This window comes from Halichoerus grypus, chromosome 6 (genome assembly GCF_964656455.1).
Source record: "Halichoerus grypus chromosome 6, mHalGry1.hap1.1, whole genome shotgun sequence".
Classification (NCBI taxonomy): domain Eukaryota; kingdom Metazoa; phylum Chordata; class Mammalia; order Carnivora; family Phocidae; genus Halichoerus; species Halichoerus grypus.
Window position 1 is genome coordinate 170,413,640 of NC_135717.1, and position 25,001 is coordinate 170,438,640.

A 25,001-nucleotide genomic window follows, 5' to 3' on the forward strand; every position below is an offset into this window, starting at 1 on the left:
ACCAAAGCTGAGGGTAATTATCACTTCTCCTCCACAACGAGATTGTAGGAGTCAGAGAGCAATTGATTTGTCTTCCGACTACAGATATTTCACTGTTTAATTGGTAGTGACATAGATGGCTGGCTCTCGCCAGAGTGCCGCCGACCAAGCCTCCTGGAAGCGGGGCCCTCGGGACTCATCTCTCCCTCCGGCTCTCGATCCGTTTTCACATCACATCCTCCACCAGGTGGGGTTGGGTAGGGGTGAGGGTGGCCAGCTCCCTGCTTGGTTTTGCAGCTGTGAAAGGGAAGCAAGAGTGTGAATCCAGAAGTGCCTTGAAAGCCAGTTGAGCACTCCCCGGCAATACACTGAGAGTTGACTCTGACCTGGACACTGTAGAGAGTTTGGAAATGAGCAAACAATGGCCTCTGGCCTCAGACAGCACTTGGGAGGGAAGGTATCAGAAGCCCGGCGAGATGGAGAGGAGGGAGTGCTCTGATGCCGTGGAGCCCTATGGCGTCCAGTTAAAACCCTCCATGACCCAGCCCAACCCCATTGTACTCACTACCCCGAACTGCTCCGGCCGCCTGCTTTGGGTTTGTCTGTCTGTTTTGGACCTCAAGTGCAGAGCTGACTGCAACCCTTGGGTCATGGGCCACTGCCATCATCCATCCACAGAAGGCGCCTCCTGTTTTATTTTCTTCCATTCCTCTCTCCCTCCACAGGCAGACACCCTAAGGTGTTCAGTATATGTCCCTGCGCATGTCTGTACCCTTGAAAAACATATGCAGTGTTATTTTATGTCGTGCGTTTTTATTTACATAAATGGTATTAGGCTAGAGATCTCATTCCCTGACATTTTATATCAAACTCTCCATTTTCAAAAGAACTGTCCAGGTTCTGCACTGGAACCAGTACATTCCTTCTGCTGGCTACCAAGCACTCTGCAATGCACATTCCTCACATTTTCCTTACCCATTCTTCTAGAGACAGACATCTAAATCGTTGCCAGCTCCTTGCTATGCCAAAGAAAGCTGCAGTGAATGTCTTTGTTCCTGCCCCCTTACAGACTGTTGCAAAGATCCAAGAGGTTCCCTGGGTGCATGACCAGGAGTGGCATTGCTGACTTGAGTTACGCACATTCTTTTTTTTTTTTTAAGATTTTATTTATTTGACAGAGAGACACAGTGAGAGCAGGAACACAAGTAGGGGGAGTGGGAGAGGGAGAAGCAGGCTCCCCGCCGATGTGGGGCTTGATCCCAGGACCCTGGGATCATGACCTAAGCGTCAAGGCAGACGCTTAATGACTGAGCCACCCAGGCGCCCCAGTTATGCACATTCTTAAATCCACCACGCTCTGCCCACTGCTGAAGGGAGTAGCTGCACCAGTGTTCCCTCCCACCAGTAGTGCATGCGGTTCCCCTGCATTTGGGATTCCAGCATTTGGGATTAGCCAGCTTTCTCACTTTTAGTGAATCTTATAGTTGTAAGGCGGTATCTCTCTCTCTCTTATCTCTTTGCTTTAATTTGAATTTTTCTGATTACTAATGAGGTCTGCTTTTCTTTTTATACTTATTAGCCATTCAGGTATCTCCTCTCAGAATCGCCTATTCATATCCTTTGCCCATTTTTCTAATTAGTTCCCTGTCTTTTTCTTGGTGATTTGCAGGGATCCCTTGTATATTATTAATTCCTTTTGGTTGTAGACATTGCGGATATCTTTTCCCTTGTCAACAGTTGCCTTTATCTATGGCATCCTCCTTTGAACAGAAAATCCCTAATTTGTCAAATGCATTATTTTTTTTAAGGATTTTATTTATTTGAGAGAGAAAGAGAGGGAGAGAGAGCATGAGCGGGTGAGGGTAGAGGGAGAAGCGGACTCCCCACTGAGCAGGGAGCCCAACGTGGGGCTCAATCCCGGGACTCCAGGATCATGACCTGAGCCACCCAGGTGCCCCAAATGCATTATTTTTTAAATTTCACTTGCCTTGTGACTTGTGCTTTTAGACTCTTAAGAAATCCTCTTACCTATCTTATCAATTCCTTTATTAGTTTTATCTTTCACATTTAGGTATTTAGCCTACCTGAAATCTACCTTTATATATAGTGTAAGGCAGGAATACACTTTTTCTCTCAATAGTAAGCCAATTTCCCAATAACATCTACTAAGCAACATCCTTTCTCCACCGAGTTGTGATTCTACCTCTGTCAGACTTCAAGTTCTGTATGTTTATGGCACAGAGTTGTTTCTGGTCTCTGTTCTGTTTCATTAGTGTGTTTTTCAGTTCCTTCCTGCCTCAGCACCACAATGCTTATTACTATGGTTCGGCAGTGTATCTCACTATCTGGTAGGAAAAGTGACCCCTTTCAGCTTTTCTTTTTCTTTCTTTAAGATTTTATTTATTCATTATAGAGACAGAGCACGAGCAGGGGGGAAAGGCAGAGGGAGAGGGAGAAGCAGACTCTCTGCTGAGCAGGGAGCCCCATGCGGGGTTCGATCCCAGAACAGAGATCACGACCTGAGCCGAAGGCAGATGCTTAACAATCTGAGCCACCCAGGCGTCCCTCAGCTTTTCTTTTTCAAAATTGACTTAGCTATTGTAGATCTTTATCCTTCCTTGCATCCTAGAATTATTTGAGTTCCTCAAAAAAATTTACTGACTTTCATTGGAATTGCATTGTATTTTATTAATATGGGGAGAATTCAGTTTTTCAAATATTGAATCATATTATCCATGAACATAATTTATCTCTTCATTTATTCACATATTTTAAAATATCCTTGAATAGAGATTTCTAAATTTCTCCATAAAGGTATTCTTAAATCCTATGTGTTTAAAATTGCAATGTTGATCTTATTTTTTCTCCCCTTCCCCCTTTTTTAGTTGATTGCTACTGTAGTATAAGAATGCTATTGGCCTTTGTTAGTTTTTCTTGTATCTGGCAATCTTGCTAAATTCTCCTGTTAATTCTAATAACGTTCCTCTGCATTTTGCTGGGTTTTCTATAAAAATATCATCTCCAAGGGTGGCTTAGTTGTTAAGCGTCTGACTTGATCTCAGCTCAGGTCTTGATCTCAGGGTCATGAGTTCAAGCCCCACGTTGGGCTCCACACTGGGCATGGAGCCTACTTAAAAAAAAAAAAAATCATCTCCAAATATGGGTAGTTTTGTTTCTTCTAGTCCTTCTCTCTCTTTTTCATATTGCATTGGTCAGCACCTCCAATACTTTTTTTTACCACAGCAGTGGTAAAAGTATTATTGATGTTCTTGAGACTTAAACGGAATGCATCTAATGTTTTTCTGTTCAGTATGTTTCATGTGGGTTTTTTGTAGATAGCCGTTATCAAGTTAAGGAAGGTCCCTTCTATTGTTAGTTTTTTGAGTATTTTAATCACAAATAGGGATCTCATGTTATCAAATACTTTTTTAAAAAAAGATCTTATTTATTTATTTGATAGAGAGACAGCAAGAGAGGGAACATAAGCAGGGGGAGTGGGAGAGGGAGAAGCAGGCTTCCCGCTGAGCAGGGAGCCCGACGCAGGGCTCCATCCTGGGACTCTAGGATCATGACCTGAGCTGAAGGCAGATGCTTAACCCACTGGGCCACCCAGGCACCCCATGTTATCAAATACTTTTAAAAACCTATTAAGATAATATATGATTTCCCCACCTTGACCCCATAAGTGTTATAAATTAAAAGGACAGATTTTCTGATGTTGAATCATCCTTCTATTTCCAGGATAAACCTTACTGGATTATGCTGGATTATGTTTAATTTGCTTTTAACGACTTAACCATGTCATTCTCACTTTCAGATTCATCAATGTGTAAATAGTCCTAATATTCTTTTTGCCATTTTTACTATTTCTTAAATAATACGATTTCTTAAAAAGTAAATATGTGTGTGGTTATTTCTGTTTTTACTCAGCACTTTGTCTGCATGTCCTGTTTTTGTCAGCCTTGTCAGAAGTTTGTCTATCTTGTTTGGTCTTTTTAAAGAATCAGCTTTTGATATGATATTTCTAAAATACCTTACAGAGTCTGAGAGACTTGAGTTCAAATCCCTGTTCCGCTACATGCTAACTGTATGACCTTGGACACATCATTTAGCCCCTTTGCATTTACTTCCTCATCTGTAAAATGAGAATAGTCCTCCTTATTGTGAGGATCAAATTAGAAAATTTACCTAAAGCATCAGGAACAGGGCACGTGGAATGTGCACAATGCATGTTAGTCCCTGTCCTCAGTTTATGTTTATGATGTGTTCTTTGCCTGAAATGCCTGCCTCATAGGCTTCTGCTAGCCCCTGTGGATGCTATGTGCAGATTAGAAAAAGCTGTCCCTTCCTCAGGCAGACACAGCTTCCATTCACCCCCTCAGCCCAGAGCCCATGTGCAGTGCACAACCTGCATACCCATGCATGGCAGCCCTGCCCACTTGCCGGCTCAGTTTTCCTCCCTGTTCATTTCTCCTGGTCCCCGAGGCTGCCCATTCTTCAGGTCTTAGCTTCCCTGGTGAAGCCTTTCTTAAGAAGTTCTCCTATGGCCCGAAGTAATCATTCAGTCTCCCTCCCTCCCGCTGGCCCTCCTCCCACCCCCCTTCCGACTTTGAACTCACATCACATGTCATTTGTACATCTCTTAAAGCATTTATCTCATTTTGCCTCCTATCTTATTTAGTGTAAATGGTTTATCATTCCAATGGGATTAACCCATTGAAGTTAGGGATTAAAGTTTGTCTTTAGATCCTCCCTCTGCCTATGGGGCTCAGTAAATGTTAACTCGTATGGATGATTGAGTATGAAATGTAGGAGCCAAGAACAGTCATAAATAATACTGTGTGAATTGGGGGGGGCGGTCTTTAGAGGCAGGGTGATGGTAGAGCACATGTGTGAGGGTGGTGGGGATGGAGGATACCACTGTTGAGCTTACCATGTGCCAGGCACTGTGCTAAGTGCTCTCATGGTTTATCACAACATCTCTTTGAGATAGGTGCTGTTATTAGCTGGGGCACTGATGAGTCAGTGGTGGAGCTGGTCTACTAGGCCTGGTCTGTCTGACTTCAGCGTTCAGGCTTTCAGTGGCAACAACTAACAGCATCCCTCAACTGTACAGTGATGACCATTTATTTAGGACTTACTACATACCAGCCACTGTATTTGATGCTTTGCAGATGTTATCTAATCTCGATGGCAAAATAAAAGTACAGGGTAAAGGGTATCCCCACCTTGCAGATAAGGAAACAGAGGCTCACCAAGGTTAAGTGACTTGCCTAAGGTCACTTGCATAGGAAGTCATTATAACCAGATCTGTTGACCCCAAAGCATTCCCTTTCCTCTGCATCACATGCACAATGCTTGGGGCCCGCAAGAAAACCCTGCCACTAGAGCAGAGGAAGGTTTGCATAGGAAAATGGAGGAAGTTAAGGTCAGAAAGGCAGATCTGCCTCAGGCTGCAGAAAGCCTCAGCTTCCAGGACAGATCTTCAAGGACGGGCTTTTGGAAATCAGGAGTCCTAGGCAGTGACCTTAACTTGAGGGTAGTGTGGGATGACCCGGCCACTTGGAAGCCAAGGGAGTTTGAGCTAACTGGAGCTCTATCTGAAACCGCACCAAAGGGAGTATGGAACTTTGCACAGATCTAGGGAGATCAAAGCGCCCAGGCCTACAGCGAAAAGGGTTTGAGCAGATTTGCAGGTGGTGGTAATGAGTCCATCCCATGCTTCTCAGTGATCTCATCTTCTTGAGCCTACTTGTTTCCCTGGGCCACTAGGACCAACTTTCCTCAGCCTCCTAGGTCTCCCTGATATGGCTTCTGAAGAGCTGTTGAAGAATGCCCAGGGTGGGGTAGTGGGGATTTGTCAAGGATGAAGTACAAGGAGCACAGCCTGGACCCCCAGGCATTTCTCAGAGCAGAGAGCCCATCTCCGGGCTCAGATGTGCTCAGAGATGGGCAGGGACGTGGAGAGCCCAGGAGTGGTGCAGATGGGGTGTTTGACTCTTGGCCTCCAGTCACCTAGGCCCAGCTGGTCCTCTCTGGGCCACAGCGTATCGCTACAGACATGGAGTCACCACGTGCCTCACTAGTGCCCTTCCCCATCCAGGTCATTGCGGTGGTCATGGACCTCTTCACTGATGGCGATATCTTCCAAGACATTGTGGATGCTGCCTTTAAGCGCCGGGTCCCAGTATATATCATCCTGGATGAGGCAGGCGTGAAGTTTTTCTTGGAAATGTGTCAGGGCCTAGAGCTCACCGACTTCCGTATTCGGGTAAGTTGTACCACTGGGGTAGGGGTGGAGGTTGGGGAAGGAGGGCGGGAGATGAGATGGAGGCTGCCTCTGACCCATCCTCTGCCCAGTTCAGGCGCACAGGTGAGCATGCTCAACACCTTTCTTTCTGTCTAAAACCTTGCTTGTGAATTAATAACCCTAAATTACATGCCCAGCTTAAATTTCAACTCAAGACTATTGAGGCTAAGAAGGCAGCTGTGGCCCAGTCCTGGGGTGTTCACCCTGCAGAGTCACTGTCAGGATCAAAGCTAGGGCTACGTTTCTCTTCTGGGGAGCTTTGGGAGCCGGCAGGCACCACTCTGGGCTCATCTACGCTCAGAGCAAGATTTGCTAACTTCCTCTTGCTCTCCAAATGGGGTTCCACCTCTACGGCTGTAGGAAGCGGAGTCTAGTATAGACAGGAACCAACAGGCAGGTTCCACGGACAAGAGGGTTCCTCCTCTGCCCAAACAGAACTTGGCTTAGAGCCTCATGAGTGACAGTGCCTTTCTCCTCTTCTCAACAGAACATCCGTGTCCGCTCTGTGACGGGTGTTGGCTTCTACATGCCCATGGGGAAGATCAAGGGGACCCTGTCATCAACGTTCCTAATGGTAGATGGTGAAAAAGTAGCCACTGGATCTTACAGGTGAGTCGGGACAGGTCATAGAAGAGCCCCGGAGGCCTATATTTGTAGTAACAAATGTACATGGTCAGGAAGACTCTGGACTGGAGCCCCCATAGTCATGGGCATGACTAATTATCTGATCTAATGGCAAAGAAGAGCCTCCTGGCCAGTCCCTGCCCTCAAAATTTCTGGCTACTGGATTGTTCCAGAAAGAGGGTCAACTCCTCCTGGGCATTAAGTATGGCTTGCCTTTCATGGTCCACAGCAGCCTGGTTGCATTTTGAGGCTAGTCATTGGGTGGGATAATCAGGAAGCAGAATGAACCAGATCTGGGAAAGAAATGTGAGGGTGCGGTCTCTTTTGCTCAGGCCCGTGGCGCCAGCAGGATGGGTAAGGGTCGTAGTTTTCGTACTGCCAGGAAGCTCCATAGCCGACGAGATCAGAAGTGGCATGATAAACAGTACAAGAAAGCCCCTTTGGGCACAGCCCTGGGCGCCAGCCCTGTTGGAGGTGCTTCCCATGCAAAGGGAATTGTGCTGAGAAAAGCAGGGGTTGAAGCCAAGCAGCCACATTCTGCCATCAGGAAATGTGTCAGGATCCAGCTGATTAAGAATGGCAAAAACGTCACAGCCTTTGTACCCAGTGATGGTTGTTTGAATTTTACTGAGGAAAATGACGAGGTTCTGGTGCTGGATTTGGCTGCAAAGGTCATGCTGTCGGCGACGTTCCTGGAATTCGCTTTAAGGTTGTCAAAGTAGCCAATGTCTCTCTTTTCGCCAAATATAGAGGCAAGAAGGAAAGACCAAGATCGTAAGTTTTGATGGCGAAAACATGACAATAATAAATTTTCATATGCCAAAAAGAAAAAGAAAAAGAAATGTAAGGGTGTGGTGTGGAGGAAATGTGTCCCAAATTCGATTCAGAAGTCAGTTACCAGGAACCTGAGAGACCGTATCTGTGCAGTCTCTGTCCTCCAAGTAAACTGAAGTCTAGGTGAGGCGAGAGACCTGGGCCCGTGAAGCCATCAGTAAGTGGCAGGAGTCCTCTGACGTGGCTAAAGTGTGGGGGTTTGCAGACACCGAGTGCTCTAAAGACTCAGAGAAGAGCCATTATTAACAAGAGCGGCAGGGCGCCTGGGTGGCTCAGTCGGGTAAGCATGTGCCTTTGGCTTGGGTCATGATCTCGGGGTCCTGGGATCGAGCCCCGCATCGGGCTCCCTGCTGAGCAGGGGGCCTTCTTCTCCCTCTCCCCCTCCCCTGTGCTTGTGTGCGCTCTCTCTCTCAAATAAATAAGTAAAATCTTTAAAAAAACAAAAAACAAAACCAATAGCAGCAGCTGCATCCGTACTTATTCAGTGTGTTTGTGCCATGTACTGAGCTAAATGTTTTACACGTGGTGTCACACGTGAGCCTCACAACACTTTTGTGACTGGACGCCCCATGAGCCCCACTTTACAAGGCATCCAAGGGTAGAAACCAGGTGGGAATCCAGGCCTGCCTTCCCATGCCCTTGCCTGCTTTCTGCATTTGAGGCCAAGACCTGGGAAAGAGGGAGGATGTGGGTCCAGGAGGCCCCTTCCACCAGGCAGCAAGGCATCTGCCCTCCGTGGTAGCTGAGGTTGGGGTGGGGGCGGCGGGCTGTGCACATGGGACGGCCAGGGGCCTGCCCCAGGCTGGGCCTACGTGTTGTGCTTCTCTGTCCCCACGTTCCCAGGTTCACATGGAGCTCCTCCTACATGGACAGGAACCTTCTCCTCCTCCTCACAGGGCAGAACGTGGAGCCCTTCGATGTGGAGTTCCGGGAGCTGTATGCCATCTCCGAGGAGGTGAACTTGTACCAGCAGCTGAACCTGGCAGGGGGCGCCGGGAGGCTCGGCGCCAACTACTCCTCCACCGTGGCTCGCAAGCTAATCAACCCCAAGTATGCCCTGGTGTCAGGCAGCCGCCACCCCCCCGGGGAGATGATGCGCTGGGCCGCCCGGCAGCAGCGGGAGGCCGATGGCGACCCGGAGGAGCAGGAGGAGGGGGGCAGAGGCGGCGAGGCGGCCCGGCGCCTGGAGAGCTTCCTGAATGACCTGGTCACGCTGGAGCAGGTGCTGCCCCCCGTGGAGCCCGTTCCCCTTGGAGAGCTGCCTCGGAAGGACAGCAGGGTGCTCTCTCCCCTGCGCGTGGACCTGAAGCCCAGACCCCCAGAGACGCTCGTCCGAAACGGCAAGGGAGAAGCTGCCAACGGGGAGGCCACGGCGGCCAAGGACGGCAGGCGCTTGAGCAAGAGGCTCTTCAGTCGACGGGCCAAGAGTCCCACGGCGCCCAACGGTGTGACCGGCTCCCTCTGCACCGAGACCTTTGCAGAAGTGCGGCTAGTGACGGGGAAGAGGCCCAAAGAGGGCTCCAGTGCCGACATCTCAGGTGAGCCCTCCGCCCGCGGCGCCCTGCCCGCCACGCCCCCCGTCCCCCTCCGGGAGCCTTGCCTCCTCTCTGCAGACAGGCAGCGTGCGGGCGCGCAGGGAGCGGGAGCCCTGAGCTCCGACGCTGCCCAGTTCCCCTGCTGCTCGGGCAGGTCCGAGTTCACTTCCTCTTCTCTCCAAGCGGAGAAGGACGGGGCGCCTGGGTGGCTCAGTTGGCTGAAGCGTCTGACTCTTCCATTTCAGCTCAGGTCATGATCTCAGGGTCTTGAGACCGAACTCCCGCGCGGGGCTCTGCGCTGGGCGTGGAGCCTGCTTAGGATTCTCTCTCCCTCTCCCTCTGCCCCTGTCCTCGTGCTCGCTCGCTCGCTCTTTCTCTCTCTAATAAATAAATAAATCTTTAAAAATAAAGAAATAAAAGGGAGAAAGCCGCCTTGCTCAGCTGCTCTGAGGATATATAGTGCTCAGAACAGTGCTGGACATGGAGTCGTCCGAGAGCTATCGTTACTACTACCAGGCTTGGAAACTTTGTCCTTTGTCAGGGAAGAAACAGACACGGAGCAGCTGAGAGGCCTGACCCCGGCTTGACCTCTGCCTCTGAGTCTAGGGCTCATTCTAGAAAACCTGTTCCCTGCCACATCACCTGTCATCAGGATCCAGCCAGCTCACACACACCCCACCCTCACCTGTGCCCCACCAACGCCCTGACCCACTTTCCTCATTTCTGTTGTAAATAGTGTGACTCGGCTCTTCCGTGTGCTTATTTGAGAAGTGGTGTTTACCATGCTGCTTACATTCGGGAGACATTGTTCCTGGTGGCCGTGTCTTTCTGGCTGGCTCTTGGGGATCCCCTGGAGGTCTGGGCCTTTGTCTCTTTCTCCGGAGCAGGACTTTCTGGAGGCTGGTGGTGGCAGCCGGGGCCACTGCCCGTGCCTGTCCCCGTGGCAGCACCTCCCAGTGGAAGGGGTCTCCATGCTGGGGTTTCTCCCATGGCCGTGGCGCTCGGCAGCAGTGAGACCGGCCTCCCACCCGGCCAGGGAGGTGACGCTGGGGCCTTGGCCTGGGCAGCCTGAGTGCTTCCAGGTCTATTGTGGCCCCCACGGCCCCAGCTCTGACTGGATCACAGCCATCTCCCCCCCCCCCCCCGCTGACCCCCCCCCCAGCCGGCCACAGAACCTGGCGCGCCCCGTCTGCGCTTCCCCATGTCAGGACAGGCCGGGGAGTCCCTGTGAGTGTGGGACGCAGGGCTGCCAGTGCCGTACCTCCATTTGGCCGGGAAGTGCCCGGTCCTTCACGAGATGCTTTCTCTCTCCCTTTTTCCTTACAACCACCACAGAGGTGGCTGCTAGAAGCTCAGAGAGGTGCATTCGGTGGGCCCAGGGCACAGTAAGTGGTAGTGGGGTCAGGACTCAAACCCAGGCCGGGGCCCGTGTCCTGCCAGGGAGGGGTGCTGGCCCCCACTCCTGTCCCCGCTGGGCTCCCTGGCGCCCCCAACACCAGCTGCTATGCCACCTTGCACCTCTTGTTTGGAGGAAGGGTTGCCATGGTGAACACCTGGCAGGGAAGGGCGAGGGAGGGGTGAGCCCAACCACAAGAAGGGCCACTTCCCAAGTCCTGACTGTAGGTGAAGTGGGAGCTCTCGCTCCCTTCAGCCCCTCACCCTGAGGTGCTGTTTCCATAGAAATGAAAGGCCCATTGTCTTGTCCCTTCCTGCCACCTTTCCTAAGTCTCTCAGCAGCGAGTTCCCCTGCTTGGAGGACTGGGCTGGTCACCGTCACTGACACTGCCCTCTGAGTGTTTTCGGACGGTGCCCAGGAGCCAGCCAAGCGCGTGGGGCTGCGCCCCGGGGAAGCTCCTCTCCTGAGTGCCCAGCACATAAAGTCAGGCAGGCCCCGGGGATGCCCAGCAGGGTCACCCTATTCCTTCTCCATTCTTTAGAAGGAACACAGAGTGGCCTCATCCAGCACAGCCTCAGCTCACCTGGCTGGGCATCCCGTTCACGGGGGGCCTCGTAGTCAGGTTGCTAATGAGCCCATTCCTCTCCCTGCCGCTTGCTTCCCTCAAAGGGCAGTGGCAAGAAGCAGGACCCCTCTCTCCCCACAGGCCCTTTTCTTGGCCTCCAGCTTCCCAAACACTGGACTGCAGCTGGGCTGTCCTGGCGCCTCGTCTCAGAAGCTAAGTCACCAGGACTCTGTGGCAGAGGGTCGCGTTCCTGACCGCATGGGGCCCCCAAGGTTGGAACTAGTAATTCCAGTACTCTGGGAACTGTCATCCAGGAGGAAATCACTTTACTACCTTAGAGCCCTCACCTAGGGAAAGGATCCTTTTCCTATAGAACATTCAGGACATCATCAGAACAGACATCATGTGGGATCTCAGCTCCCAGCACTTTGCTCCCCATACCCTGGACCCATCCATTCCCCTCCCCAGGGCTGTTTCCTGTTCGAGAAGAGGAGGAACTGAGCCAGGGAGGATTTCGGAGGTCCCTCTGAGCTCCTGATTCGGACTCTGTCCTCTCTCTCCCTGCTGCCCTCTTGTCCAGGGAGAGCCTGGGCTGATGGATAGGGTGGGTGGAAGAGAGAAAAAGAAAAGCTAAGTGCTGGCAGCCTGTAAGATTGCTTGATAAGAAGTATATAGTTGTCAACCAGCATGCAGATTTTTGCAGGTCCAAGTGTGGCCCTTGGGAGAACCTTCGGAAATCCCTTCCGAAGGTCTGGGGATGGGGGGGGGGGTGTCTTGTCAGGGTTGAGGGGGCGCGGGGAGTGTTGCCTGGTGGTTTGAAGGCTCACTGCCCCCTCTACTGGTGGAAGCTGAGCTCCTTTTCCTTCTGGTTTCTCTCTCAACTGAGACCTTGTTTCTGCACTGGGTGCACTTAGGACCTTTCCCAAGCCTGTCACCTGTGTCCATCCAGGAGCTTGGGACAGGCCCTCTGGGGCAGAGATCCCAATCTCAGGGAGCAGCATTCACTGGAGAGCCTTGTTAAAACACAGTGGGGAGTCTGTATCGCTGGGCTGGGCTCAGGAATCTGCATTTTAAAAAGTGTCCTCAGTGTTTTCCCATGTAGGGGGTCCCCAGGGCAGCGGATTATGACAACACTCGGATAGGCCCTGTTCTCACAGGGCTGCCAGGCTGGGGGGCGGGGGGAAGTTCCAGGTAATGTCCTCCAGGGAAGGAAGAAAGGCACAGACATTCCCTGACCAGGTGCTGGGTGGACCCATGCTAAATGCTGTCACACAGAACTCACAACCACCCTGCCTGATGACATCGTTCACAGATAGGATATGCAGAGAGGCAAGCTTCTGTGTCCCTGGTCACTCAGGGAGATAGGGCAGCATGGTCTCTTGCCTCCCAGGACCTTGCACAAAGCATTGTGGTTATCTCCAGAAGGCTAGGGTTAGTGCCACTTTCCTACATCATTAAAGACTATTTGGAAGGGCCAGAGGCTTCTTACCAATGGACTCTCCCCCTGGTATCCCATTAGTGGAGAGTGGCCATTAATACCCCAGAGTACCTTCCGAGGTCGCCTGGGTCCATGCTTTTCTTCCCAGAGTTCTCTGAGGTGACTGCAGTGACAGTTGCATTTCCAGAACTCTCCTGGGTTCCCTGATTCATGCATGGGGGGCCACCCTAACTGGCAGTGTGGTCTGGCTCCTAGTTCTGTGGCCACTGGGCTCCTGGATTTGGGACTTCAGGCTCACCTGTGTCATCCCTGGGGGCTGGAGGTCTCAAATGTCTCTTGGAAATCTGGGCCCCTGTCTGGGATGGAAGGTTGGGGAAGTGCTTCTAGGGTTCAGAGCTCCCTAGGGGACCTGTGGGCCTCCAGTTCCAGGATAAGTCTACTCAAGAGCTGTCTTGAGTAGAGTTTCGAAATTCAGTGTCACTCCTGAGCATCATGGGTCATGTCCCAGCTGGTATTTGGAGGTCTGACTTGATAAAGCCAAGCACTGTTATCAGTCAGGGTCCCAACCACACAGCAAGGTGAGGGGAATCGAGTGAGCATCCTTCGAGGAACTGATCCCACCTGGTTCTAGAAAAGAGGCCAGCATCCTTATTCTCATTGGCATATGTCATGATCCCTCTGCCTTTCTGGTTTCCCTTGGGCCTCGCCAGGGCTTCATCACCACCTAGGTGAGTGAGGGCATGTACATCGGCCAGCCAGGATCTATTGATGCTGCTGTTGGTAGCATTGGTATGAACCTTTAAGTAGCTTGCCACTCCCTGGTCATCCGTTTTACTCAACAAATATATATCTATGCGATGTTTGCTCTGTGCAAAGTTCCTGGTACAACAGCGAACAAAACCAGCAAAACCCCTGCTCTTACGGAGTGAATACCGTGCTGGAAACAGAAGGACAGGGAGGGCAGTGACCCTTTTATAAAGGGTGATCGGGAAGTCCTCTGATGAAGGGACAAAGGGGCATTTGAACAGAGACTTGAATGAAGGGAGGGAGAACGCTCTGTGGACATCCAGAGGAAGAATCTTGCAGAAAAGGGGAATATTGGGCGCCTGGGTGGCTCAGATGGTTGAGCGTCTGCCTTCGGCTCAGGTCATGATCCCAGGGTCCTGGGATCGAGTCCCGCATCGGGCTCCCTGCTCCTTGGGAGCCTGTTTCTCCCTCTGCTTCTCTCTCTCTCTCTCTCTCTCTCTGTCTCTCATGAATAAATAAATAAAATCTTTAAAAAAAAAAAAAAAAGAAAAGGGGAATATGAAGTCCTGAAACCCCTAGGGAGGTAGAGCTCATGGTCCTTGTGTGGCATTCGGATCAGCGGCCTTGCCCTGACGCCCCAGGCCCCTCCACCAGCTCCCACCTCGACGTTGGGTCTCACTTCAGTGTTCGCTCCCTTTGAAGTTTGGCCTTCCCTCAAATCTCCCTTGGGCTGCCCATGCCACATATACTTTGTAAAAAAAAAAAAACAGAACAAAATGGCCATTTGTGTATTCTTCCCTGTGAACCTGAGCAGGTCTGATTCTCCTCAGTCCTGCCAAACACCTACACATGCTAGACTCCCAGTCAGCGTGCACTGAAGAAATGATGGCACACGGAGTTTGTCCTCAAACCATCTCTCCGTCAGAGGCATGGAGATGAATCCTGAGTCTAAAGAATCTCTGCAGGCTTTCGTGGCCGGATGGAACGAGTGGGAGGCACAGCCTGGCAAACCTGGACTCTCACCCCCGCCTCTCCCAGCCTCGCCGGGCGGGATGGGGGGCGTGCAGGAGCCAGGACAGAGCGCAGGCCTGGGAAGCAGGCCCATCCTCCCCCCCCCCCCCCAAGCTACACTCCTTCCCCTGCTTCGGGATGCAGAAATTGATCTGCTTACCTGCCTCCAAAGTGCCTCCTCCCCCCCCCCCCCCCCGCCCCGGGGAGGAACTCTGCATCTGCTCAGTAGGCCAAGCAAACAAAAGACGCCGCCAAGGAGAGGCAGTGGGGATGGCTGTGTCCGTTGCAGCCGTGAGGGGACCGCAGGACAGCGGAAGTAAGCAGCAGCAGAGCTGTGTCGGAGGCAGCCTGGCACCACCGTGGAAGATGACCCAGGCGCCTTGACCCTCGGAGCCCTCAGGGAGGGGGTGGCTCAGTCATCCAGCCCCCCTCCCACCTTTTCTAAGCCTTACACGCTCTCAAGCTTGGCCTCCAAGGACGCCCAGCGGGACTTGCGGCAAGTCCCGAGGAGCGGGTTCAGTCTGCCCAGACAGGGGGGTGGTGAGCCGAGCTTGAGGGGGGTGGGGAGGGGAGGGGCTCCACTGGAGCCTCTTCAGTGTCTCCCTTACTAAGGGCCCAAGAGAGGAGGCAGCCGCCACATGAATTAAAGTCACAGCTGGAGGGATACGGGAAGGTGGTGTGGGCGCCAGGGAGGTGATCCTTGCGGTGTGGAGAGGGGCCGGCAGGAAGGAGCTCAGCAGCCTGCACCCGGGAGAAAGGCAGCCCGTGCCCAGGAGGACAGAGGCCCAGCAGCCTGACACCTGGGGGGCCAGAAATGTCAGTGTCTGCCTCTCCGCTCCCCCACCCCCCCTCCCCTCTGCAGCTCTGGGAGCAGAAATCCAGCCAAAGAAGCCACTGGCCTCCGCTTTGGGGTTGAAAGGAAGTAGACGTGGATGGAAGGGACCTGGGAAGAGGAGAAGCATGCTTCTCTGGCCTGGAGAAGAACAGCTTTCTCTCCCCCCATCTTTCCCCTCAATGAAGTGTGCGTCCTCCCTCCTCTGTCTTTTTTTTTTTTTTTTTTTTTAAAGATTTTATTTATTTATTTGACAGAGAGACACAGCGAGAGCAGGAACACAAGCAGGGGGAGCGGGAGAGGGAGAAGCAGGCTTCCTGCCGAGCAGAGAGCCCGATGCGGGACTCGATCCCAGGACCCTGGGATCATGACCTGAGCCGAAGGCAGACGCTTAACGACTGAGCCACCCAGGCGCCCCTCCCTCCTCTGTCTTAAAACCACCCCCCAGAGCATGTGGTCTGGGCCGTGCTGGCTCCCCATCAGCCTGCTGACCCTGGGGACCCCTCCCGGGGTGCCTGCACGGTGGAAGGAGCCGAGGCTGGATTTGGAAGGCCAGGTGCTGGTGCTGGTGTCGACTGGCTCGGGGAGCTGGTGGCCCGGCTGCTAATGACACCTCGAGGTGCAGCAGCTACCCAGGGGGATTAGCTGAGCTACCCAGGGGGAAAGCTGGTTGTGCTTTGTAAGCTGTGAGGGAGACTGCATACAGTATTAGCTACTGGTAAACCACCTCTTGGCAAGATGTCAAGTCATCGATTATAGTTGTAGATTGGGGTTCTGGATCCTTCGCGCCCCCCCCCCCCCCCCCCCGCCGCGACGCTGCTGAGGTCAGGAGGTGGCAGACCCCTTGATATCCCAAACAGTGACGGTCTTTCTGAGAGTACCAGACAGGGAGAACCTTTCCTTTTGCTTTCCTGGGGGCCCTACTGACTCCAGATCAGCACCTTGGGAGGGAGACAGTGACCCCAGCCCCAAATTTGAGGTGTGGGCAGTGCACAGGAGAGGAATGGGAGGCGAGTCCGCTGAGCACTTCACTTACGTCTTCCTTGCCTGTGTCACTTGTCTCTGCAGGTAAAAGAAGTCCCAGGCCTGCCAAGGCCAGCAATTGCGTGATTTCCTGAGCCATAGGTCAGCAGTGGGTAGGACCTGTGGATGCCCCCAGCCCTGTCCTGTGGAGAATACAGGTCAGACCCTGCACCAGTTTGCACTTCGGACCCTCACTTGCTTCCTGCCCGACAGCCTCCATCCTGGCCTCAGGGACCCTCAAGCCCAGATGTGAGAATCTGCAGCATCTCAAGACGACCACACACCCCTACAAGACTGTCGCTGACTGGGCAGGGGTCTCTTCTTCTTGTTTACATGAAGTGGAAGCTTGACTCATGTCTGCTCTCCTTTATGCTGGACCCCCTCCCTCCACTGGGCCAGCCTTGCCCTGCAGGTCCCCAGATGGGGTGAGCCCATGTCTTCATGCCTAATGCGATGGGGTCTCCAGGGCAGCCCTAGCTCCCTGACTTCTCCTTCCCTGGGCTTCCTGGTGCTTCTGGTCTCTCAAGAGGTTTGGTGGGATATAAGGGAAGAGGACGGATGGGGCTCTGGGCCAGGGAGCCAGTCTTGACCTAGACTCTGAACTCAAGGTAGAAGGTGCAGCGAGGACAGCTAGGGCACCGGCTGCTGCGGCCTTCCTGGCCCGGTTCCTGCAGGCTCCCGTACTAGACCTGGAGTGAAATGAGGGTCAGGCCTCCCCTCAGCCAGGGGCAGAATCTGACCCTGCCATTCTGAGAGCCCTCGTACTGAGGTCTGCTTCCCCTCCCTCCCCACCATCTTAGCAGTCTCCACTCCAGTCGTCCAGACCTCCTTGGCTGTTGCAAACACATATGGGGGTTCTTTTTGTGCCTTTGCCTGGGGCTGCTCCCTCCCTTTAATAAAGTGCCTTGATTTGCAGCCCAGGGCAGACAGAGAGAGCTTGGCCGAGGGTGGGAGGTTCAAGTGGTATGGGAGGTTAAGCCCTGCAGACAAGGGCATGTGTCCTTTCCCACCTCCCTCCCCCCCCTCCCCCCCCCCCCCCCCCCCGCCATGGCCCTCAGCCCCCTTCACCAGCGAGGACTTTTGTGCCTTCTCTAGTTGCATTTCAGCCGAAGACCAGCCTTTGCCTCCTGCCAAAAGTCAGGCTGCGTCTAGGAGCCTCCACCTCCCCAAAGGGGCCTGGCCTGATTGCCACACCAGGCCAGGGAGAGCAGCCTAAAGTCACACACCGCCCCCTCCCCACTTGTGTGACCACAGGGGTCTGAGGAGAGATTTCTTGAATGGACAACAGAGAAATTACCAAACTGCAGGCTCTGCGAGCCTATGGCTGGGGGATCGTAGCCGCAGGGAAGCCGAGGGGCCGCATCGCCCAGTGGACGCACCACCAGGCGGCCTCCCCCAGCCTCTTACTTCTGAACCAAACTTGTCTGTGTGTCTTTCCTTCTGCAAAAACCCTGGGGCACCAGCAGCACCTGGAGGAGGGGCCCAGGTGTGGGGTTGGGGGAGGGCCCTCGGGGCATGGAGGTGAGCCAGGAGGTGGGATGATAAGGTACGGCTATGGGGGGAGAGCCTGGCCCTGGCGGTGGGGAGGAAAGGAAGGGTGAGTCTGCTTCCCAGGGTGGGACCCTGACCCACCTCCTTGAGCTTTTCTGAGGATTAAACACTTCCTGGGACGTGCTGGCAATGTGGCACGTGCTTGTTCTGGAGGGGAGGGAAAGGGGAGGTGAAAACCAGGCCATGGAGGGTGTCCCCTCTGCTCGGGGCCATCACCTTGACCCTATGAGACACAGGTGGGCAAATGACAGTCGGGGAAAGAGGTCACCCTTGGTGGGGAGAGTCTCCCTCTGGGGACAAGGGAGGAGGCCTAGGGAAGGGACCAGCTCCTAAGTGTTCTTCCCAAAGGTTTCCTGTGCCTTCCCTCCCAGAGAGGCTGGCCTCCTATATCCCCTTGCCCTCTTCTGACCCAGAGCAGGCCCAGTTCCTCCCTAGCCCTAACGTGTGGGAGGATCCAGAGTGGAAGTGCCAAGTCCCTGTAACCTGGAGCCAGGCCTGCCTTTCTGCCCATTTTCCCAGGTGCCAAGATGGGGTTTTCCCACTTTGTTCATAGAAACAAGGGGGCGGGAGGCCGTGGGAAGGCAATGTGGTGGGAGGAGTGCTGGTTGCCAAAGCAGGGCGCCTCCCCTCCGGCCTGTCTCCTCATCCCCTCTAGAGGTTTGGACAAGATGGCCCCTGACCTCCTCCAGCCCTGAGAGGCCTGGGACAAAACAGTAGTCCAAAGATTGCTGAGGATCTTGAAGCACTAAGCTTCAAGCGTCTGCCCAGGCTCCAGCCCACTCCGTTCTGCCTCTGGGCTTCTCAGTTTTTAGTACGTCTGCCCTCTGTTCTAGCACTTGCACACACTCCGTGAAGTATTCTCTCTCTCACCACATCTCAAGGGTACATCTGGCATCCTTGGATGGATGGTAAGTTCAAGGGTGGATCATGCCCTTGGTCCCCACGCAGCAGCTTCCACAGGGCTGGTAAGGTCAGAAGGGCTCCCAGAGGAGCACGCCCGGATGAAACGGCACCCTCGATCCCCACCACCACCACCCAGTTGCCCACTCTGGGTCCGGCTTGTGTAGGCTCAGTGCCAACCACTTGCACAGCCCCTTGGGTGGGCTGACCTCCGATGAGCACAGGCAGCTGGGGGCTGAGACCCTGGGGCGGCTGCCGCCTGCATCCTGCCCCACAGGAGCAGCAAATACAGGACTTCTGCACGGGGCCGGAGGCCTTCCCTTGATTTGGCAAAACTTCCCAGTCTCCTGTGTCTTCTGTCCTCATCCCTGATCATTCAAGGGTGCTTTCGACACAGCCTCTGCTGACGCCACTACCCTCTACCTTTAGAGAACTTAACAGAATGCATAGGCAAAAAAAAAAGGTGGCCTTGAGATATGGAGGACACAGGACAGAGAGGGGAAATGGGCCTTTTTTGTTTTTACTATGATGATTTTCTTTAATTTATTGAGCGCCTACTATCTATCTGTCAGTGACTGCTAGATGCTTTAGTCACCTGCAGGCTTCAAACTAAGCAAAGCTCAGGAAGGAGCCCTTCACAGTGTTACAAAAAGCTTTCCTGGACATTTGGGGACTGAGTCTCACAAAGTTGTGTGATGAGCAGCTCAGGTCTTAACGGTCCCCATTTTTCAGATGAGGAGGTACGCGGCTCTCCCAAGGTCCTACACTGGGTAAAATGCAGATCTCAGCCTGCTCCTCTAGCCCGGGGCTTCTGGCCTTCGATGCTCGTGGTGACACTTGGGAGCCACAGATTCTCTGTTGGGGGAGATGCTGTCCTACACCTTGTAGGGTGTTTAGCAGCACCCCAGCTTCTACTCACTTAATGCCAGTAACACCTCTCCCAATGCCCAATGAGACGACCAGAAATGTCTCCAGATGTTGCCAAATGTCCCCAGGGGGTGAAGTCACCCCAGCTGAGAAAGAGCTCTGTGCAGCTTTAAAGCCCACGGGCTGCTTCTCGGGGGTGCTTTCATGTGCGCGCCCCCATGAAACCCTTCTCTTTGATGGAACCTTTGGCCCAGAGAGGTGGCTGATTTGCCAACTATTTTGCTTTCTGTGACTGACATAATAGCATCTTCGTCTTGTTCTAGTTACCTTGCTTAGCTCTTCACTGCCTTGTACTCCCTGGAACAGGTGTGTTTATGTGCACACATCTGCCTTACTCCACAGAGCACCCTGTTACATTTCCTCCCAATCTGTTCGCCTTCCTTTAGTTTGAGTCGAGTCCTACTTGGAAAGCACCCTTGGACAGACCTGTGTGTGCCCAACAACGTCCTCACCCCCAAAAGGCAGCCAGGGCTGATAGCAGAGAAACTTCCACGCTCCTCAAGTCAGGCCAGGCTGGAACTGCTACCTGGAGTGTCATGAGTCAACATCGGCAAAGCCCCCTTAGCAGCAGATGAGCCCCGCCGTGCACCGGGGATGTAGTTTATCATTCAGCGTGGGCCACGGCTGTTCTCCCCCCACCTGGAGGGCCCGGCGGCTGTCACTGTAATCATCTGTCCTGCTCCAGTGGCAGGAGGTCTGGTGCAAAACCGGCACCCCGGGCTTAGCAGGCTGAGCCAGACCAAGGTTGAGAGGATGGGCGCCTTCGAGAAGGCTGGAAGGTGGCAGGTGCACATGGGAGTGTGTCCTTAGGCTGAGTAATTGCTAGATCGGCCGGAGGCTGAGAGGTACCCGTTCTGTCCTTGGGGTTCCCGTCCAGAGGTTGATAGGTACCCATTCTGTCCATCGTCTATCTGGGTCACTGTTGTATCCACAGTATCTACTTAATGCCTGTTTGTTAAATGATTGAAAACTTGACAGCCACTTGATAGAGACAGTAAGCCAGGCTAATCAACGTGGGTGGTGTCAGAGGCACCAGAATTGATCATGACCCTTTCAGTCTTGTTCCTGACTTCTGAGACCGTACATGGAGGCCAAACAGGACTCTGCTCTCTGCTACTTAATTTCCTAAGAACTGAGTTATCGGAAGTCCTTCCTGACTGAGTCCTTTCCTCAGGGAAGACTTCTCCTTTCAGCGTGTGTCCTTAGTGGGCAGTCTCCCTCTCCCAGGTGCTCCAGACTGGGTAGGCCCAGGCCTCCAGGCCTCTCTGGCTGCTCCGGGATGACTTTGCATGCTTCCTTTCGAATTGCTAACATAAAAATGGGACGAGGAGGTGAGGGCCTTGATGTGAGGAAATGTGTCCAGTCACCCTGTAAGTCACGGGAAGGGCTAGAATCTAGTTATCTGGACCCATCCGGAGCACTGCCCGTGGCCTCTCCGAGTGACCGCTGGTTGGAGACCAGTCTTCATCCAGTGAAGTGGCTAGAAATTAGGCATTGTCCGCAGCCATGAAGAAGCTCCAGGAACAGAAGTCCACGGCACAGGAGACCGGCTAGGACCTGCCACAGAAGCAGCAGGAGCGTAAGCAGTCAGGAGGAGAGGAGGAAAAAGCAAGAGCAGGTGGTGTGCCCGCCATGGCCACGGTCCTCTGGGCACAAGCAAGGGAGGAGCACGGGCCATCCTGTGCTAAGAACCCAGAACCATGACTGGTGATTCTTCTTTCCTGAGTGCAGCTTGGACACCCTGGCTCATCTCTTTCTGGAAGGTCTTGGAAGTTGGCTGATTGGACAAGGAAAGGCACTTCACTGCAGGATTTGGAAGGCTTCATTCATTTGTTCCTTTGATGCATATTTACTGTGAGGTAGGCCTGAGGCTGAATGGTGAGCAAGGAAGGAAGGCCCTGGGCGGAGCTCGTGTCTTTAGGGTGGTGCTGGGGCAGGCCGTTTGCTTTGACCTTAGCTGAGGCAGACGGTGGCCAGAGGGTAGTCCTCAGGATGGGCAGGGTGGGGCTAGATTCCCCACTCGGCCACTTAGCAGCTAAATAACCCAGCAAGGTGCCTCACACCTGGAGCTTCGGTTTCCTTATGTGTAAAACGGGGATAATCTCGGTGCCACTTTCCAGAGGCTGTGGGGAGTAAAGCGCTCAGCAGAGTGGCTAACGTTGCTTCCGTTGGTGTGTTAGAGTGAGGGCTTTATCATTTCCCTCTTGGGACATTCTCTCTTGAACTCTCCTTGCTCCCTCCCTTATATATGTTTGCTGCTTTCACAGTGAGTAGCGGGCACATGGGGCTAAATGCCCATCCACCTGGAAGAAGTTCCAAGGCCCAGGTTTTGAAAGAAGGGTGCAGGAAACCTGCCAGGGATGCCATCTGTGGCCGCTTTGCCTGGCGGGGCCCCATGTTCCCCAGTGCACACCCCACCTCACCTCAGCTCTGTGGGCTGGTGGGTTCCAGGCATAGAAGAGGGCCACAGTCTTACCTGGTTGTGGAGAAAGTCCCACAGTTTTTCTTCATGGATAGTTCTGGGTAAAATAGACAATTTTAGTTTGTTTGGAAAACCCTTCACATATAAAATACAAATTAAACCCAAACCAAACAAACAAACAAACAAAAACAACCAAACAAATCCCAGCACATCCAGAAAAGCCTGCCTACCTGCACCAAGCTACTGGACTTCCCAAGCCAGTCCTGTACCCGTCAAGCGGGCTCCAGACCCTCCCTAACTTTCTTCTAGCTTTTTTTTTTTTTTAAGATTTTATTTATTTATTTGAGAGAGCCAAAGAGTGAGAAGGGCATGGGTGGGGGTGGCAAAGGGAGAGGGACAAGCAGGTTCCCTGCTGAGCAGAGAGCCTGACATGGGTCTTGATCCCAGGACTCCGGGATCATGACCTGAGCTGAAGGCAGACGCTTAACCAACTGAGCCACCCAGGCACTCTTCTTCTAGCTTTTAAGCTCCGTTGCTCTCCACCACTACCGCCAGGCTGGCTCCCTAGTGGGACTGGGAGATGCTCAAGGACGGGCAAGGGCCTGGGGCCCAGAACCCCACGCCTGGCTGTGGTTCCTTCGAGGAGCCCGCGCGGCTGAACACACTGTGGTGAGATGCTGACACCTTGTGGCTAGCTGGAGCACGTTTCTTTTCCTCGGGCTAAGAGTAAGATAGCAGAGCCCAGGGGTGGGCAAACTTTTTCTGTAAATGGGCAGATAGTAAATGTTCTAGGCCTTGGGAACATGTAGTATCTGTCGATGCTGTTACACTAAAGCAACCACGGACGGTGTGTAAATGAGTGGGCGTGGCTGTATTCCAATGAGACTTCCTGGATTTCATGTAAATTTCATGTGTCATAAAATATTATTCTTTTCATTTTCCCAACCATTTATTTTTTTTTATTAAAGGTTTTTATTTATTTATTTGAGAGAGAGAGAGCCAGTGAGAGAAGCAGGCTTTCCGCTGAGCAGGGAGCCCAACATGGGGCTCGATCCCGGGACCCCAGGATCATGACCTGAGCCGAAGGCAGATGCTTAACTGACTGAGCCACCCAGGCGCCCCTCATTTTCCCAACCATTTAAAAAATGCAAAAATCATTCTTAGCCTGTGGGCTCTACACCACCAAGCAGTGGCTGGATGTGGCTGGCAAGCCCTTGTTTGCCAACACCTGGCCCAGCACGCTTTCCGTCCATGCTCCCCACGCCAACTCCCCACTGTCACACCTGGGATCCTGACTTTGTCATTATTCCGTCAAGAGGAACCAACCAGATCTCTGCTCTAACCAGATTGCTGCCACTAAGCCTTCTTCTTTACAGAAATTCTGGAGTTGTTGGTTTTCACCCATTTGATGTTTACGTTAAGTATCCACCAGGGGCCCTGCCCTGTGGTGAGAGCCATTAAAGAGTCTGGAGTTTTAACCAACATGTATTTAAGATTTACTTTTATTAATTCATTTGTTCAAACAAACTTATTGAGAACTTTGTGTGACCTAGGCAATGTAATAAGACAGACCTGGTGTCTGCCCTCAAGGTGTTCATAACCTTGTTGGGAAGATGGACACAGGGAGGCAAGCATTATGAGGGGGAGGTACGGGGGTACAGAAGCCCAGAGGAGGCACTTAGCCCACAGGTGGAGGTCAGAGAAGGCTTCCTGGAGGAGGAGGTGATCTCTAAGCCAACACCTGAGGAGTGAATGGGAGATGGAAGAATGAGGAAAGGCATTCCAGGGAAAGGTCCAGAGCCTAGAAAAGATTCTTTCAAGAGAATTATAAGCATTAAAGATGTAGTGAAGATTCAGATATATTATTTGCCCTCAAGGCCTCCCAGTCTGGTGGGTGAGACAGGCTACTATAAGCTGTTATAAGGTTGTGGAGAGAGATTTAAAGAAGTTTTCTCTCTAGCCTTGTAGAATTGGTTATCAGTGAGCCTCAAGACAGTAAGCAATGGGCAAGTGACTCTACACAGGATACTGAGAGACTCTGAGGGAGTAGAGATGTGGGCCTGACTTCTCTGCTCCAGAAGCCCCTGAGAGGAGAGGGGGCTCGAACTGAGCTGTGAAGGAAGTGTAGACCTCGGTACAGAAGGAGGAGGGGGGGCACAGAGGGCTACAAACTCACTGAGGTAGGGATGGGCATGGCCCAGCTGAGGGGCCCCCAAAGTCCTCCTGAGCGGCCTCCGGTAAGGAAACCGTCCTTCACTGTGTGAATCTCATGACAACCCCGACCAACAGGTATTTTTCTCATTTCCACCAATTAAAAAAACATGACCTTGGACGGTTACTTAACCTTTGTTTGCCCCAGTTTCCTCATCAGATTCTACCTCTTAAGGTTGTTATGTGGACTGAATAAGCTAATACATATAAAATCCTGAGAACAGAGCCTGGCGCTAGGGCTGGTTTCATGGGGAGCCAAGCTCCGCAGTCCCACAGGGCCCCACAATCAGAAGGTGAAGGGTCCCACCTCTGGTTTAATGCTCTGCTGTTGCCTTCTTGAAATTCTTAATGATTTTGGAACAAGGAGCCCCATGCTTTCATTTTGCATGGCCACAAATTATATAGCTGGTCCTGCCTGGGCATGGTATGTGCTTAAAAACTTCAGGTTTTATCATTATTTTAGAGTCTAGAAGAGCAAATCTGATTTAATATATTCATTTTAGAAGGAGGGAAACGGATACTCAGTGCATGGACTTGCACAAGGTGAACAGCGAGGGGGCTGCCCAATGAAGGCTGGAGATGGTGAGATGAAAATCACAGTCTTCGGGGTGAAGGCAGGACAATGACCCAGCTCCCCGCCCCCCCCATGCCCCCAGAAGGCAACATAAGGAGAGAAGAGCAGACAGACTCCTTTGA

The 25,001-nt window shown here is 52.7% G+C and overlaps 1 protein-coding gene and 1 pseudogene across 1 annotated transcript in view; both read left to right on the forward strand.

Annotated features, from left to right (window-relative positions):
* Positions 1-23,576, forward strand: part of FAM83F (family with sequence similarity 83 member F) — a 39,415-nt gene extending 15,839 nt beyond the window's left edge. Inside the window, exons 2-5 of the mRNA XM_036078577.2 lie at positions 6,083-6,250; positions 6,777-6,898; positions 8,591-9,285; positions 16,340-23,576. Of these exons, the coding sequence (XP_035934470.2) occupies positions 6,083-6,250; positions 6,777-6,898; positions 8,591-9,285; positions 16,340-16,389 (1,035 nt within the window). The 3' untranslated portion in view covers positions 16,390-23,576. The remainder of the gene's footprint in view (positions 1-6,082; positions 6,251-6,776; positions 6,899-8,590; positions 9,286-16,339) is intronic.
* On the forward strand, positions 6,945-8,578 carry LOC118527003 (small ribosomal subunit protein uS12 pseudogene; annotated as a pseudogene).
* Positions 23,577-25,001: the final 1,425 nt, after the last annotated feature.